The 17844-nt window shown below is 41.7% G+C and overlaps 3 protein-coding genes across 3 annotated transcripts; 2 read left to right on the forward strand and 1 right to left on the reverse strand.

The window, feature by feature from the left end:
• Positions 1 to 2790: 2790 nt before the first annotated feature.
• On the forward strand, positions 2791 to 4416 carry LOC6564086 (putative gustatory receptor 93c). Its single transcript, XM_001989563.2, has 2 exons — positions 2791 to 3816; positions 4229 to 4416. The coding sequence occupies exons 1-2, from the start codon at positions 2791 to 2793 to the stop codon at positions 4385 to 4387; spliced, it is 1185 nt and encodes a 394-aa protein (XP_001989599.2). The 3' UTR covers positions 4388 to 4416.
• Positions 4417 to 4824: 408 nt separating this feature from the next.
• Positions 4825 to 9132, forward strand: LOC6564085 (putative gustatory receptor 93c). The gene is made up of 5 exons (XM_043215188.1): positions 4825 to 4976; positions 5043 to 5835; positions 5893 to 5997; positions 7111 to 7272; positions 9010 to 9132. The coding sequence occupies exons 1-5, from the start codon at positions 4825 to 4827 to the stop codon at positions 9130 to 9132; spliced, it is 1335 nt and encodes a 444-aa protein (XP_043071123.1).
• A 6088-nt stretch (positions 9133 to 15220) lies between these two features.
• On the reverse strand, positions 15221 to 17275 carry LOC6564402 (gustatory receptor for bitter taste 93a). Its single transcript, XM_001989561.1, has 3 exons — positions 16172 to 17275; positions 15939 to 16109; positions 15221 to 15286 (listed from the first exon to the last, which is right to left on the reverse strand). Exons 1-3 carry the CDS (start codon positions 17273 to 17275, stop codon positions 15221 to 15223), a joined length of 1341 nt encoding a protein of 446 aa, XP_001989597.1.
• Positions 17276 to 17844: the final 569 nt, after the last annotated feature.

Here is a 17844-nt window from a genome sequence, read left to right on the forward strand (position 1 = left end):
GGCACGCTCGCACACACATGCATGCATCCATATACGCATGCTCGAGCATAGAAACTGGGCAAGTGGCAATGGCAACGGCAAAGGCAAAGACAGACGACGCCGCACAGACTCAGACGCAGAGGGTGTTAGGGGAAGGTGCTTTATATTTGTACATTATACACTCAGTCAGACGCGTTGGCCGCATTTGCGACTGGGCCTTTTTTGCATTGGCCTCGCCAATAAATCCAAAGCGCACAGCAAACAAACAACAGCAATTTATGACGCCGACTTTTTCTCGTTGATTTGTGTCTTTTGACTCTGCGCCGGCGTAACGGTAAAGTCAAGCTCTGGTGCCATTAAAAATTGTGCAGCTACGAGAGACATTCAACTTCAAGCTCAAACACAGGCACACACACACAGGCTCACACACAAACACAGACACACATTTTGCTTTGTTATCGTTTTTCTATTTGTCGGCTTTTATAAATGTATTTTGTTTTGCTTTGCGACAGCACACACAGAAAACGGAATGTGTAAAAAGAAATCGCAATAAATTATAGCACAGTAAAGTGGCAACATTTAATAGCATTGCGTTTTTTCATTAATCATCATTAATGTCAGCGACAGATCGTTACGAGAGTGCATTGGCTGGAAAAGCGTGAAAAGCAAGCCAAGGTCGTGAATCATACAATCTACATTTGTATTTGTACATACAGCTGGATCTCCTTACATTACACGATTACTATTGGGAATCAATCAAGCCTCGCATTGTTGCTGCTCCACCCCTTTGCCTAGCCATGAGCACAGCTCGCACTGCCTTTGTGGGCTGTACTTATTGCGGCTGCGTGTCTGGAGCTGGACGTGAGGTCACGCTGAGCAATCGGCAAGGTTTGCTCTAATCTGATGACCAAGTTGTGGCCAGCCGATTCGCATGATTTCTTTCACTTGGCTCACTTGCGGCTTTGCTCAGCTCGGCTCTGCTCTGCTTTGCTCTGCTCTGGGCCTGAGCCTGAGCCTGGTCATGAGCTTTCGCAATTTTAACAAAACACTAAAACACCAAACGAAGCCAACGCAGCCGAGGCCGGGGCAATTTGCGGCAAATCAACATCAACTTGGCAACATGCAAAGCACTTTTGGTTTTCAGTGCCTCATTTCGTTGATTGTTCCCACAATTTTCGTACAATGCTGGAAAATGTACGTGCTCGCTCGTTGTCCCCTGCCCGCCGCATTGTTCTCTTTCTTGTTGTTGCTGTAATTACCTAAAAAAAAAAATAAATAAAAATGAAAATGAAAAAAAAAAATACAAAACGTATAAAAGCCAACAACGTTAAAATTCTTTTCAAATGGCACTTTGAAGCAGGGGTGCTGGCTGACTGAAGTAAGCAAACTTGAAAGATCTCTCAGATCTGGACGCAAATCGCTGAGCGCTGTAATCGTTCACAGATATATATATGTATATATATATGTACAACTCATGTACATTGTATGTACGCTACGTACATATTTAGGAGTAGCAAAGAAGATGTAGCATAAGAGATATGCAAGAAGATCACGTACACGTACCGCTTGAAGAGAGCGAGTCATTTACATGGGGGAGCTTAGAGCGTGCAACATCCAACAACGGATCACAGCAACAACAATGGCCCAGCAGACAGGATCGTGAGCGTGTGAATCAAAATGGAAAATGGAATGAGCATGATCATAAGGGCAGATCGAGTCAGGTGAAGCAGATCTATTACACTTACACATCTGTTTCCCCTACAGTGAATACACTGTGGACAGCATCCGTAAAGGTCACATTTACTTGGCTTTCTGTGAATTTACAACCGAAATGAGATTGTTAAAGCGAAATTCAGCTCCATATTTCACTGATTTTTGCTATAATTTTATATAATATTGACTTTAACTTGGAACGCATTGAAGGAGATGTCTCCGACCCCGTAAAGAATATATATTGTTGATCATCGTCAGTATCAGAGTCCATCTGTCCGAATTTTATAACTTGATAGTTTTGCTGAAAGCACAAGTGGATCGAACCACTATATCATATATCTGGCATAGAACTATATCTGGCATGATGAGTTCCAGATAATAATGAGTGACATAATGATATGAACTCCAAATTAAAATTCAGCCAGAAGATTAACTACGGTCTGCAAAAGTATCTAATCTTCGGCGTGCCTAAGATAATCGTTCTTTCTTGTTTTACTTTAAGTAAGGAACTGATGACACGGCAAATTTACCCTAGAAATATTATTAGTCTCACTTAGTTGTGTATTTTCTCGCATTTTGTTGCAGCAACGAATTGTTTGTGTCCACTCTAAATTGAATTTGTAGGAAAAATTGGCTTAATCTGTTAGTTGTAATTGAAATTGAAAATTGCCTTTATGATTTGGATACTAAAATCTACGCGCTATCCAGCCAGAGCTGTACTATAATCTAATAGTCATAGAAAACAATTTAAGTGCCGGTTAATGTATATTTTCAATCAACTTTGTTGAATCAATAAATAGTCATTGCAAATATTCTGTTTATATCTAATTATCATAATACACGCTTATATGGCTCATTGCACCTTTTATTAAGTTTATCAAAATATTATGCCATTAGCCTAATGAACCCAGATGCAGATAAGTATGAATGCGACTTCAAGTTGCTAGCAAGCAATCAGTTAACACACATTTACATATGCATATATGTGTGTGTTTGTGTATTATATATGTTTGCCTGTTTTTGTTTTGGTTTCTGTTTCGATTGGGTGTGCTTATAAATATTGGCAGGCAATGTGGCTCGAACAACATTCCGCGAGGGATGCCGCGCTTAGTCATGTTGAGCGCCTCCACGCTGTCCGCGAGCATCCTGCGTGCCACATTCAGGTACGCCACATTTATGGGATTCATCTTTTTTGGCATTAAGGGCAATCGAACCGATGGCTGCCTGGTTGCACAGAATCGCTACAGGTACAAGGGCTTCTGTATTTTATCACGGATACTGGTGTGTGTTCTGTATGGATACTTGAGCATTGTGGATATTCTCTGGGTATTGGACAACACGCATTTGACGATACTGGCATGCATTCGCCTGGGTTGCAACATCATCTGCGCCTTCGTCATTCTGATGATGCAGTTTTGGTTTGGCCAACGGGTGCTTCGTTTGGTCAACTGTTATTTCCGGCTATTTCGGAAAGTGAATGCACTGCCTGGCTGCGAGGATGTGGGCTTTGGCGGCAGGCGTGAATTAACTCTGCTCTTCTTCAAGGTGATCTGTCTGCTAAGTCAGATCTTTTGCGAACTTCCCCAACTGTATTCACAGTTTAGCCTCGAGGCATGTATTGAAGTAATTTGCGAAACATACACTGATGTGGGTGGCTCCATGATCGGACATATGTGCTTTGTGGGCTACCTCAGCATTGGGGCCCTGTACGCCCAGCTCAATCGATATGTGCGACACGAGCTGCGACGCCAGCTACGCTCCCTGGAGCAGCCCAACGGGTGCCAGGCGGGTCGACGCGAGTTGAAAGCGGCTGGCTGCCGGCTGGATGAGTGCCTGTCCATCTACGTGGAGATCGAGCGGGTTGGCAGCGCCTTTCATCGCCTCATGGAAATACCACTTTGCCTCATCCTGATGTTCTCCTTTTTGAGCATGGCCGTCGTCTCGTACTACATAATGTTGAATAAATTTCGCGATTTCTCTCTGTGGTTGCTTGTGATAAGATTATTCGTCGATGTCGTCCTGCTCACGTTGGCGATCCATGGAGCGTGCAGCAGTTCCCGAGTAGTTCGCAGGCTCAGCTTAGAGAATTGCTATGTGAGTGAACGCAATGATTGGCACATGAAGGTAAGTTCCCCAGGTGCTACCGTAATAATTACCAATTTTAAATTGCATTATTGCACATATCATTATTTCTCAGTAGTTAAAAAATCCTTTAAGAGTGAATAAAACTTAAGCATAAGTAAATCGGGTTTCAACAAGATTTGTCTTCATTTTTACAAAGACCAGTAATAAAATATGAAGTTTATTCTTATCCCCAATTTAGCTCTCTATGCTAAAGCGATAAAAATCGATAATTCGAGTATTAGGAAAGAATCTGAATATTTGGCTGGAATCGTATTTATTAAAATATTCTACAGTATACATATATATCGGAAGATGTATTGCATGTTATTCAAGCTCTTGTCTAGTCTTGTATTGTCTAAATTTGAAGCATTTTTAAATGAATACTAGACTTGATTCTTTGGACTCATTGCAGATGGAGATGTTCTTGAGTCGCTTAAATTTATACGAGTTTCGCGTATGTCCACTGGGATTATTCGAGATATCGAACGAGCTGATTTTGGTCTTTCTGTCTGGCCTGGTCACCTATCTAACCTATATACTGCAGTACAGCATGCAGACGAACCAAATTTAAAGTGGTTTATGAGTTATGCAACTAATTTATGCGACATATTTATATGTTTATGTTTAAAAACAAATTTGATGAATAAACTACATAAACAAATGCATTTATATTTGTTTTTACTTATTTATTTAAATTTAAAATGATGGGTGAATTAATAGGAAAAATGGTTAAACATTTCTTTTCGGATTGGATTAGAAAGGAAATAGAGAATAGATAGACCAATTTCTGAACGTTGAGAAAGATAAGAATACCATAGTTAAACACGCTCACAGATTCTCCGTTGATATTTGATGTCATAATTACGATTTTTAAGCATGATTAACTTGTCCCCTGGTTAATTTCGAAGCGTATGAAGTCACAATTTGCCTAATGAATTAAAAAGATATGTATCAAATGAAAAATTGCATACTATTTATAGGTAAGTGCTGCACATCGTTGGTTTAGTCATGTTCGGAAGCCGTTGGCGCCTGAGCGCCTCTTCGGTCTCCTCAATCATCTTGCGGACCATCTTCAATTACGGCATATTTATGGGAATCATCTGCTTTTGTGTGAAAAACAATGGCACCGATGGCCGACTGGTGGCCCACAAACTGCACCGGTACAGGTGGTTCTGTTTGTTAATGCGAATAAAGTTGATTAGCTACTATGTTGCATTGCCCATAAGCTTCATCGACGTGTTGAAGATACCGCATTTGAAGATAATCATCTGCAGTCGATTGCTGATCTGCCTGATATGCGCCATTGTCACAATGGTGATGCAGTTGTGGCATGAAGAACAAGTGCTACGTGTCGTCAACAGATTTCTGCGACTATTTTGGCGAGTGAAGATGCTACCGAGTTACCACGATGTAGGCTTTGGGGACAAGTGGCTGTTGCTGGTCGTAAAGGTGTTCTGTCTGCTGTATGAGCTGTGCTACAAGGCTCCAGAGGTGATCGATGAACACAACATATATTTCGCATTAGGTGTACTTTGCGAATTATATAACTTGGTTAATGCTGCAGTGATATATCATGTCTGCTTCGTGGCTTACCTCAGCATTGGTCTGCTTTACGACAAGGTCAACGGTTATGTGCGAAATGAGCTGCGCCAACAGCTAAAGGTCATTGCTAATGGCCACATTAGTCGGCGGCAGCTGAAAGAAGCTGGAATTCGCATGGACGAGTGCCTGGCCATCTACGATGAGATCCACCAAGTGGGCAACACTTTTAATCGACTTTTTGAACTACCTTTCTGTATAAGCCTAATATTTGGTCTCTTGGGCCTGGCGCTAGTCATCTTTTTCATTATGTTTAACGTGGACAGAGCGATTAGTTTGTGGTTCTTGGGCCTTAAGATCTTATTAGATATTTTGCTCTTGACCCTGTCTGTTCATGGAGCGAAGAACAGTTCACTGGTCGTACGGAGGCTCAGCTTGGAGAATTACTATGTTGGCGAGAACAAAGAATGGCACATGAAGGTGAGTCTCCACAATTTCCATAGAATTTAATGTCCAAAAATGTATTATTCATTGCAGATGGAGATGTTTTTGAACCGTTTGAATTATCACGAGTTTCGCGTGTGTCCTTTCGGACTATTTGAGGTATCCAATGAGCTGATTTTGATGTTTCTGTCCAGCTTGGTCACCTATTTTATCTATATACTGCAGAATGGCATACAGTGGGAAAAACTTTGAATCCTCGTCACGCTGTGGGCGCTTTTTAATAATAATAACAACCCTCCGATTATGATAGAGACACCTGTCCTGTGTAGTGGTCGCATGTAAAAATCCAAAAATCCGTTGTCAGGACCAATTCCAGTTTCCGCTTAACGTTTTTCTGTCTCACTTTTCCCATGAAAGTTGGCGCATAAATTATTTATGGGCGAGTTTGTACACATACATATGTATGTATGCATATGTAGTTATGCACTTTTTGCCGTGGAGCAGAAAATTTATGCAGCTACCCGAGCAGCGGAGCTACCGAACGACCGACTGGACAATTCACGCTACGAGCGCATAAAAACAAGGCCGAGGCCGTCGCTCTAATTAGCATAGCATAGCCTGAAGAAGAGGTAAAGGTAAAGGTAAAGGTAAAGGTAAAGTTAGGGGCACAGATAAAGGTGCACTTGCTCGCTGCACTTGTTCGAGGGCTCAGAAAAGGCTGCGTCACTGATAATCAGAAAAAGGAAAAAATAAACAACAAAATGTTTCGCAGAGCCGAGTCGACTATTTAATACCCTTGCACACAGATTAAAGACATTATTCATGTCAAAACTATAACTTAACATATAATAACAGAGTTTCATACAAGAGCTCACTTTATAATCGATCGTTGGGTTGACTTAGATTATAATACTTTCAATACTTTTTAGTTTGATCTAAAACTAATAATTTGCATCTAACCTGATTATGCTAAAATAAGATCAAATATTTATGCAGAACACTTTCTTTGTAAACTTCTAACACGATTATGATAAAATATTAGCAACAATTTGTACAATAAAAACAAAAAACAACTTGTATATTTCTCAGTGAAACAATTATTACATTTGTGAATATTTCCGTAATGTATTACTCAGATTTAAAGAATTATTATGTGTAATTATGGTAAGAAAATGCACAGGCTAACAACATACAACACAACGCAATAATGATCCCTCTGCTTCGCTGGGTTACACATCTATGCAACTCCTGCTGCAAGAGCATCGAAATCAAATTGTCGGATAATGACGAACATTATCTCGGCGTTGACAGAAAGAGAACTGTGCCGTTGTCGTGGCCTGCAACAGAGAGACTGAGATCTTGGTTACTCAGACGGAGACGAAGACAGAGACGGCGACTGAGATTGCGATTGGGATTGAGATCAGTGTATTGGGGGCCTGTGTGCTGCTCCAGATGCGTGCTCCCTATGTGCCTGTGCGTGCCATGTAAACGGCAAGATAATCATAAAACGTAGCAATGGCATTGCTTCAATTATTGTTGTATGTACATGTACATACATTGTAAAAGCGAACCGAATGCGAACGCAGCCGCAGACGCAGACGCAGACGCTGGCGCTGGCGCAGAGTCTTCAAAAAGCAGCACTCGATTTTCCCATGATTGTTCTGTGCTGTGCCGCGACTGCGACCGGTGTGCGGTAATTATGGGTCACCCAGCTCTGCTACTTTTGTAGCATTTTGTGCTCTCTCTTTTCTTTCCGCTTGCAATTATCACACACACACACACACATTCCAGTACGGGCATAGGTGTGTAAGTAAATTAAAGTTTTGGGCTGAAAGGCGAAAGATACTATAAAAAAAGTTAATGATGCTTTCAACATTTCACTAGACAAAAGCACACAGCTCATGCTGAAGTTGTAGCTCAAGTGCAGGTAGCTCTTGCTACCACTGGATACTGGAAACTCTATACAACAACCCTTTCACGTGTCTAGGCAAATGTACAGCTACTTGAAGCAACGGCAACAGCAACAGCAACAGCAACAGCAGCAGTAGCAACAGTAGCGTTAAGAATATTCCAATAAAACAAGCGGATGATAAAAATATCATCATTACGAGCTGAAAGACTGTAAGTCAATCAAGATTATGTATATAGCCGGTAGCTGATTGCCGGTAGCTGGTTGCTAGTAGCCGATAGCCGGTAGCCGGTAGCCGGTAGCCGGTAGCCGGTAGCTGGTCCAGAATCCAGCAAAAGAAAGAGCCAACGGATTGTCGGTTTAAGTTGCAAGCCCTTAACCGAACAACATCCGATGATAACTCATTAGCCAGCAAAAGCCTAACAAAGAAGACAATAAAAAATCAAAAGAAAAAACAAAAAACAAAAAACGAAAGGTTCAACAAATTTTGCACTTCTTCTTGAACAATAAGTTCAAATTACTTTAATGTTGTTACATTCATACACTCCAAATCTGTATATCAGGCAGCTCATTAGTTTTCTCATGAGTATAATTAAGGATGTAATAATTATAATACTTTTGTAATCTAATGTAAAACATTAATCATTACGCCACTTACACAACATGTCAATTGAGTTAGTGCTAATTAAGACATTAGTAATTGGCTATAGGAAAACAAATGTACATCTGTATAACGCTAAGAATAAAATAAAGCTATAAATATCTGTTGCCTCGGTGCATTATTGAATGAAATCAAATATTTAGACAACCAACCTTGTAAATAGGCAAGGTGTAAATTAAATAAAGATAACAATTTGAATACGATGAAATGTTCTATTGTTTAACGTTGAACGGAGACAGAGTACGCTTGATACCATATGGTGTACAAATTCTCAGCAATTGCAACTTTTTGTACAGTCTTTACAAAAGTATATTGCATGTACAGTTTTATTTTTTATTTTTTATTTTAAGCTGCTCTCAGAGAAAACTATTTATGACCATGCTCGTTAAAGTAACTGCGTTCTTGGATTGTATTTATGGAAATAATTAAAAATCACTTTGAATAAATGCAAATGGATTTCACCTTATGTAGCCGGTTCGGTCTTCTAATGTGTTTTTGCAACATCAGAAAATGAATGTACATACTTTATTTATGTAAAGAGATATGTAAAGTGTGTGTGTGTGTGTCTATATATGTTCATAACCATTTACAATAGTATGCACAGGCATTGAACACTTTGTCGTTGTTGTCTCGCATCCAGCCGCTAAACTCCAACAACAACAACAACTCCAACTGCAACTCAAACTCAAAGTCAAAGAATTGGCACGAGCTGAGCACACGTCGCCATCGTCGTCATCGTGGCTCCATGGACATGGGCATGTGACTTGGGGCCTCAAGTCTGTCGCTGTGTACAGTTCTGGCGTGATATTTTATGGCTGCACACATGGCGAATGCAGAATATCTGCCCCGACTTGGCCTCGGGGGAACTCGTTTTGTGGGCTGTATGGGCGAGAGGCGCAAGCGAGCGCGCGTAGGCGCTGCATCAGCATCAGCATTAACATCAGCAGCATCAGCAGCAGCAGCAGCAGCAGCAGCAGCGGCAGCAGCAACACTCGGAGCAGAAGCAGCGCGTGTGCGATGTGCCAACATCTGGAGCTGGACCAGTTTGAAGTCAGCGTCGCACAGTAGCCAAAGGCGCACAGGTACACAAGCACACACATACATACAAGCACACACATGCAGACAGACAGACATACATAAATACGAACAAACAAACACACAAAACATATGTACATCTGGACATTGGGCGAGACTTGAGTCCAGGGCGCAAGATAATCGATGTATACTAATTATTTGCTTTGGCTGCAACTGTTTGTCATGCTCCGCAGTGCGCCGCTTCGGTACAGCAAAAACAAAAAGCACAACAGTAGCCAGTAGCAGGCAGGCAGGCAGCAGGCGGGAGGCGGCAGGCAGGCAGCCAGTCAGCCAGCAGCCAGCCATCCAGCAGCCAAGAGCCGATTGGCAGAGTCTCCAGTCTCCAGAATCGCACTCAGAACTTGAGATTGTGCATGGGCTAAAATAATGGTCATCGACAGCATCAGCAACAGCAACAGCAGCAGCAGCAGTTGCAGCAGCAGCAGTAGCAGAGGGAGGGGGTTCCTGGCTAAGAGTCTTGGGCAAGGTTAAGGCTGCAAGCGTTGTGTTCGGGTTGGACCACTACGAACGGTAGTCAAGTTTAGACACCTTAAATATACACAGGAAAGCGTCACTTAGCCTCTCGTTCCAAAAGCGACAGGCAGTGGGCGTGGCACACTCAGTCTGCCCCAGCAGACTGCACTCAGCTGCACTATTAATTACATGGACAGAACACGACTATTATTATTATATGTGTGTATGTATCTAAATGCATACACACTATGTGCAGATACATTTGAATCTGCTGAGATTGCACGGCTTGCAAGGTCAGTTCTGTAAAATGCTGCGTTAAGATCTGCACAGATCGATTTCAATCAACACCCCACCACATTAAAGCACAAAAGGCAAAGCTCGCGATTCTCTTTCTCTCTCTCTCTCTCTCTCGTTCGACAACAACAAACAAGTTTAGCCAACATCAAACAACAAAAAAAGGTACAGTCACAAAGATTAACAACAACAGCAGCAGCAGCAGCAGCAGCAGCACAAGCAGCAGCAGCAGCAGCAGCATCGCTGTCGCTCTCGCTGCTGACGTCAAAGCTTGGCAGCGGCACGTTCAGCTTTTTTGATTTGGCCGAGACGTGTGGCAAGCTTCAAGTTTGGAACAGGTTTTTAATTTCAGATTTTGGAGCTGTGTTGTGCAAAAAGTTCAACAACTGCGCTCAGCGCCGCCGTCGACTGCAGATGGCTGGCTGGCTGTCTTTCTGCTTGTTATTCTCGTGCTGCGGAGCGCGGCCCGAACGCTGCTGCCACTGCAAAAAACAAGTAGCCAAAAGACAGCGACAAACGAGCGAGCGTTGCGTAAATTACAAGCAAGCAACCAGCAGCAGCAGCAGCAGCAGCATACACACACACACACACAAACAATTTGATATTATTTTTCTTTACGATCGACGCCGACTGTGACGGCGAAAGCGACGTCGGCCCCAATTGACGCTCCCTCAATTCGCTCAAGACGCGCTCTCGCTCGCTCGCTCTCTCTGCTTGGTTCTCTCACGCTCACGCTCACGCTCACGCTCTTATGCTCTTATGCTCTTTCTATTGCTGTTGTGTGCTTTTTTGTGGATTCCATTTGCCATAAAGTGCGTTAATTTGTTGGAAAGTGGGTCAGCACCAATTTCGGTTCATCGAACACACAAATAACAAACCGTCGTCGTCGTCTCCTCTCCGCTGAGTGTGCGTGCCCGTCCCCCATACTCGCGGAGCGGCCTTAGGCCTTTCCCCTCGCTCCAGTCCAGCCATTCAACAAAATGACGCATTGGCTTGGGTTCACGTACCTTTCGGAGTACGCTACTGAATGTGTGCGGGGCATGCGACTGTGAGTGATTCATGCAACTGCATTCAAAGCTAAAGAAAAGGAACAATAGCAATAACGAAAGCATCCCTTTTGCCGCATTCCTTATGGATTTACTCATACCGAAAACTAAAAGAAAAATAAAAATACCGTAAATCCATTTATGGTCTGAAAACGCAGACAAATTTGTGATTTATGGCTAAAGTTGGTCTTATTGGGGTCCATTCTGATATATCTAATGCCACCATTAGTATAGACTTGACTTACAAAATTTGTAATCAATAATCTGAAAATTTTAAGCTCAACAAGGCAAATGAGTATTTTACAAAATCAAAAGTAAATATTTGTTGTTAAACATTTGATAAATTGACATAAACATTACAAAATTTGATCGATTGTACTTAAAATCTTAATAACAAATCGCCCCTCAATTTATTGCATTTTAGGCTCTTTGACTTATAACTGCAAACAGTTCTTAAAGCTGAAAACATACTTCAATTCGGCCTATTTCCACAAGTAGGCCATCAGAGATTCGTTGAAGACCGCAACGCTTGCTTGCCCACTTGTTAACGCCTTGTGTATTTAGGCCAAAACGAGTATTGGCATTTGCCGTTCTTGGCTTATGGATGAAGTGGGCAAAGGGGGTTCTTCTTTTCAATGTGCTCTCTAAGCATGTATGAGTATTCGAATTCGTATTCGATATACTGCTTACTGCCTTCCCCCTTTGATTTATCATGCATTCAGCGCATATGGACAATCATATACACATATAGTACATATGCGGGGAATTTGTTATTATTTAAGAAAAAAAATAATAAAAAAAAGCGATGGATGCGCAAAGGTTTGTGTGTGTTTATTTTGTTGCTCTGAATATATCCCGTATGCTGTATGTTCTTGCTCTAAATTGAGTTTAAACATTATTCGGGCACGCTTGTTTATCAAGTGCTCCCGTTCGGCCGCCTTCGCAGTCACGTTTTGAGAACTGGGGGTTACGAGCAAATACTATAATACTATATGTACACGGGATGACAAATAAAGTTGTTTGTTTGTGTCACGTTTACGAGCACACGATCTCAATCCCAGACAGGCAGCACTTGCTCTCGCACGATTGTTGTTTTCTATTTTGTTTCTAGTCATTCGCTAGTGAAAGTATTCCCAAATGAATGAATGAGGCATATGACGCTGCAGATGATGTTGGTAATTTCTCTGTTATTGTGGTCCATAAATAATTGCTAAGGCAATCAGCGATTAATCATTCATCTATATATTACTATTTATTATATATATTAATATCTTTAGTGAGTGTATTTTAGTGTAAGGTAAACAGTTCCCTCGATCTTTCGTTATCATTATTTTTCCTGGAATACCTGCAATTCCTTCTTAGGATATGAATTGAAATGAATAGATAATTAAATCATTTCGAGTACATTTTGCTCTTAATTGTAAATACTAATGAATCATTAGTTATTCGATTTATTTTCTTATCTTAAATTTTTGCTCATAATAAAATCGCGTTGAGTTTATTACTGAAAATACTTGCCTTCTATGGGTAGCAACATTCACTTACTATCTAGAGCATTGGCTCAATGAGTAATTTGACTGTGTGTTCTGCTTTTGTTGTTATTTTTACTTAGCAAGTGTTTACTTTCAAGTGCTGAGTTATCCGGATCTAGATAGGGACCTGTTTCTAGATCTGTCAAAACACGTAAATGTATTAGTCTATTGCCCATGAAGGGTCTTTTCTTAACATAGTTTTCGTTATTGAACAGTTGCTTTTAACAACAATTTTGAATATGAATACAAGAAATTTTCTATTGAACAAGAGGAGTTTTTGATTCTTTTCAAAACTTGCTTTTAGATGGACTTACTAATCTTGATTCTAGCCCGAAATTCTTTATTCTATGCAATTTGTCAAGATGCACAATTGTTTTCCCTTTCCATATTGAAAACAAAAGACAACATTTCATTTTGAAATGAATGCTTTTCACAGATACTAGTGGTGGTTGTGGTGCAGCAACAGACACAAACTAGTGTCCTACGAGCTATGTCAGAGGTCAATACGCTTCTTGCCTTAGTTGCTGATATGGAAGTGTGAGGCCTGAAATTGAATAGAATGTGTATTTAATTAGCTCTAAATGTGCCGCTAGTTGCACACACATCACGATTCTTACGCATGCTCGTAAGTCATATGCACAACCACAGCCACCGCAGTAGCCACAGCAAATGGTTGCACAACCACAAACTGGGAGCTCGAGCTGTGCCCTTAGCATGGGGCCACTATCGTGGAGTGTGCGGCATCTTTCAACTGCAGCGTCGGCATGCGGACAACAATGCGGCAACAAGAACAGCAACAACAATAACAACAACTACTTGGTCTTTGGCCATTCTGTGTTCTCCTCAAGCGGTTCCATCATAACCTTATCCGTTCTATCCCCTCCCCGCCGCCACATACGTCCCGAGCAATGGGATTTGCCAAGAATTTTCAAAGGCATCACAGTCGGGTGGGGAGCCGGGCTAATTAAGTACGTTGCAAATACTTGGAATGGCCAGCCCTGCTGAGGCAGGAAATCGAAACTGGCTAATGGGGCGGGGCGGCCTGGACTGAGACTGGCCGGAAATATGCATGGCTTGGCCAAGCTTTTGGCCACCAGCCCCAAATGAGCAAAAACAAATTTGAATGCGCCGCGTCAGGAAGAATTGGGAGCTACGTACATTTGCCACAGCAACGTGTGCAGTCGACCAAAAAACAGACAAATTTATTCCGTTGCAACATATGAGAGTTTTCCGCATATAATTTGTATACCCTTACATTGTGTAGGCGTTGCTGAGTTTATAATATATGAATATTATTGAATTATTATGAAAAAGCCTTTTTCAGCTTTGTTTCGTAATATTTAATACTAACTAGAGTTCTCTGACTTTATCTGCATGTATATTTTTACTTAGATAAATTTAAATAATTCTGCTTTTTTTAAGATTTCTATAGTTGAGTTACTTTAATCAATCAATTATACAACCAGTTGTATTGTGTCGCAATCGTCTTGGGATAAAAGCTAGAAAAACAAGTTTAGTCATAGATAAGACTCTTGCCTGCAACGCAGACTTGGATTAAGATTGGCAAGCAACGAAAATGTGTCGTATATTTCATGTCTCCGCTGCGAGCATTTCGATAACTTAATGCGAAAATAATATGAAAAAGTGTTTTTTACTCCGATTGCGAACGCTATTTGCTTAATATTTTGAGAGAGATTCGTTCAGCAAGGGATTTTTAGAGAGCGAGCAAAACCTTTAATGTTGTTGGCTGCAGCGAATAATATTCTATGTTAATATGAATATACTTCATGCGTCACTTATGTATGCATAATGCATTTACGATTTAGTGTTAATTGAATACAATGTAAAGATTGACTGCTGCTGCTGCTGTTGTTGCTACTGCTGCCAACACCTAATTTGAGAGTATTTAATCTGCGACCTGCGATGTTTATCGCAATTCGCATGGCATTATTTTTGTTTGCTGTTTTGTTAGCTTTGTTCGGTGCACGAGTATTTTGCCAAGCGGATCACACACTGAACGCACATGGGTCAGCAGCAACGGTGCTGGGTTCAGGTTCAGCTGACGACACTGCCAACTAACCTCGACGTTATACTTACTATGTACTTGTACTTGTGTGTGTGTGTGTGTGTGGATGTGTGGATGTGTGGATGTATTCATGTACATGTATATTGTACGTCCGCATAATAGGCGTGACAAGCGCGTTCCGCTCGGCTGGCGCCCAAAAATAATCAAAGACAAAGACGCTTTTTTAGATGACGATGTTGATAATGGGGCGGCAGTGGAGTGGGCGGAGTAGGAAACGGGCATGCCAGCCAGACGTAGCTATGTTAATTACACCGTGTTAGCTCCGAATTCGGGCTGTTGTTGTTGCTGTTGTTGTTGTTTTTGCTGGTGCTACTGCTGCTCTTACTGCTCCTCCTACTGCTACTCCTACTGCTGCTGCTGCTGCTGCTGCTGCTGCTGCTTAACGAGCACCGACTTCTCAGCACCACCCATCTCCGAATTGTATCATTTGGAAGTAGTACGTATAATGGGGCATAATATAATGAACGATAATATGAGCAGCATTAATTTCCAAAGTTCATTGAAATAAGTCTAAGAAATGTTCGGCTTAGAAATGTTTGCGTGGGCTGTGAAAGCGCTTTCATAGTTTTAGGCAGCCCTTAAATCAAAAACCACTACTTGAAACTTAGACGCATTGTTGCCTCTGTAAAATATACATATATACATATGCAAATGTGCTCATTGAACCCGCAGCTATTTGGTTTTCAGTTGATTCGTTTGGTTCCCTCAAAGCGCACAGCAATTGAAATGTGTTGGAACGAGTGTTTATAAATAATACCCTATGAACCGTTGACACACCATACGTTTTTTTAAAGCAATTGACTCACAAAGAAGTATTGATAATGTTGTATTTGTTGCTTTGGGGTTGTTTCCATTTCTCATTCATTTTCATTATCAATTTAAATGCATTTTATACCATGAAAAAATGCAAACAACTTTGAACAAAGTGTTCCAATTACAGAAAAGTCGATAATTACACTAATCTTAAATTAAAATCCAGTTACAAAAATCAATCAATCGAATTAGTAAATGTCAAGATAAATATCTTCGGCTTCTATTAATATGCTGAAATGTTTTTTTTCACAATTTCCTCGCTCATATCGAAGCCACCAGTATAGGCGAACTGTATCAATATAAATAAATATGTTACGATTGCCGATAAAATTGTCGGTATTAATTCGTTGCTTAGCTGAAGGATGCCCAGCACAGTGATTTCCAATTGCTGCGTTTTCAGTTGACCCAGAAAAGACTCCACCTATTCAAAATTGACAAACGGGAACATCAGTTTATAAATGTTGTGCATGTTTTTCAACTTACGCTTTTGTCCCATCGCACATCTATATCGGTACAAATAATATCCAATGGCAGAGTCTGTGGCATCTGCGACTTGGTGATCGTATAATCCGCACACATGATCAATAGCACAATATTGGCCAGCTTAATGGCAATCATCAGGATGTGCACCCAATCACCTTCGGATGCCTCCAAATAGTTCAAAATATACTCGTACAGCATTAGCAGAAGGACAATAAAATTGTAATAGATATAAAACATAATTTGCCATTGGAAGATGCAGCAAAACGAGATAGTTATCTTATACAGCTCGCTATAGATAATGCCACACACTTCCAGCTCATCCGCCCGATCGCAGAGCAAACACATACGCTTGTAACGACTGAGTTGGACAGGCGGAGTTGGATTTGCCATATCGGATTCCTCATCCTGGCAATCCATAATGTCGATGGAACGCATTTGCTGCAGCATTTTTGCAATGTGGGCACCCATATGCTCGTAGAGCACGCCGGATACGCATAAGCCCAGGAAACAGGCATCCAGTAAGAAAAGTGTGCCCAGCCACAAGTAAACGGCAATCACTCCGCTAAGCACACGAGTCACTTCCATATTCATCACATAACTCAACGGCAGCAGCTGTGGCAGCTCGTAGAGGCAACCGCTGATCGTCAGTAGCAGTTTTATGGTGTACAATGTGACAAACTTGAGCGGGAATAGGTGTTGGGATTGCGTCAGCGCACAGATGCGTCCATGGACTGCTATGTAGCGATTCAGTATGGCCATAAATTTGGACTCCGATCGCACCTGCTTGATGAAGGAAGTAAAGGCAAAAATTGACACCGAGGTCGACTGCAGCGAGGCAAAAATAGCTGCATAGCTTTGCGGCGATTTCATCATATAAAAGATTTTGGGTATCATGAACCAATAGATGCTTATCAAAATGGCGCGCCACAATAAGATCAACAGACGATTGCTTTGACGACGCGGCGCCTTCAGCTGCACTTGATCCCGCTTCAGATCCAGCGTGCTGGACAGCAACGACAATCCCCGTGCCGCATGGTAGAGCCCCAGCAGCAGTCGACCCGACCAGAGGTGGCCGCGACCAACTGGCGTATTGTGCTTGGACATGGCCAGGCATTAACTGACCCTGCTGATATTAAACTATATACATAGTTGTCCCATGTCCCAATGTCCTGCTGCCCAGTTGCTTTGCTGTTGATTTTATTAATTGAATGTGTCTAGATATCGGCAATTGCGTTTCACGCTTGGCTGAGTGCCTCGCTGACTGATTAGCCGCTGCCAGAGAACCAGAGCTGGATACACACTGGCAGATGGAGACGGTGCCGGAGTTGGGGACGTAAGCACAGAGCACAGCGATACGAGCAGGGCCCGACCCGTTGATGGACAGGCCACGTAGTGTCGCCCTCGCCACACCCCTTGGACCCACTTGTGCCTGTCAGGGACGCACATTGGAACAGATGGTGCTCAAAACAGCGCGTAAAATGATATATCATCGGCTATTTTCAGTGCGAACTGCTTCGATTCCCAAGTAATTTAAGACTTGTGTAATCGAACCCATTTGCAAGGCTGTTTTGCAACAATAACTGGGCTTGTTCAACTAACATCGATAACTAAAGCAGTTGAGGTTTGATCAAAAGGTTGTACTACTGGAAAATCTGGAAAGTTGCGGTAATATT

This window comes from Drosophila grimshawi, unplaced genomic scaffold (genome assembly GCF_018153295.1).
Source record: "Drosophila grimshawi isolate 15287-2541.00 unplaced genomic scaffold, ASM1815329v1 contig_311, whole genome shotgun sequence".
Taxonomy (NCBI): Eukaryota; Metazoa; Arthropoda; class Insecta; order Diptera; family Drosophilidae; genus Drosophila; species Drosophila grimshawi.

Bases quoted from the DNA above. Each gene is read 5' to 3' on its own strand.
- LOC6564402 (XM_001989561.1), bottom strand. From the start codon at position 17,275: ATGTCCAAGCACAATACGCCAGTTGGTCGCGGCCACCTCTGGTCGGGT. The intron at 16,110-16,171 runs GTAAGTTGAAAA...AATTTTGAATAG, and splicing joins ATGTGCGATGGGACAAAAGC to GTGGAGTCTTTTCTGGGTCA. The intron at 15,287-15,938 runs GTGAAAAAAAAC...TACAATTCGGAG, and splicing joins TCGATATGAGCGAGGAAATT to ATGGGTGGTGCTGAGAAGTC.
- LOC6564086 (XM_001989563.2), top strand. From the start codon at position 2,791: ATGCCGCGCTTAGTCATGTTGAGCGCCTCCACGCTGTCCGCGAGCATC. The intron at 3,817-4,228 runs GTAAGTTCCCCA...GACTCATTGCAG, and splicing joins GCAATGATTGGCACATGAAG to ATGGAGATGTTCTTGAGTCG.
- LOC6564085 (XM_043215188.1), top strand. From the start codon at position 4,825: ATGTTCGGAAGCCGTTGGCGCCTGAGCGCCTCTTCGGTCTCCTCAATC. The intron at 4,977-5,042 runs GTACAGGTGGTT...ATTGCCCATAAG, and splicing joins GTGGCCCACAAACTGCACCG to CTTCATCGACGTGTTGAAGA. The intron at 5,836-5,892 runs GTGAGTCTCCAC...TATTCATTGCAG, and splicing joins ACAAAGAATGGCACATGAAG to ATGGAGATGTTTTTGAACCG.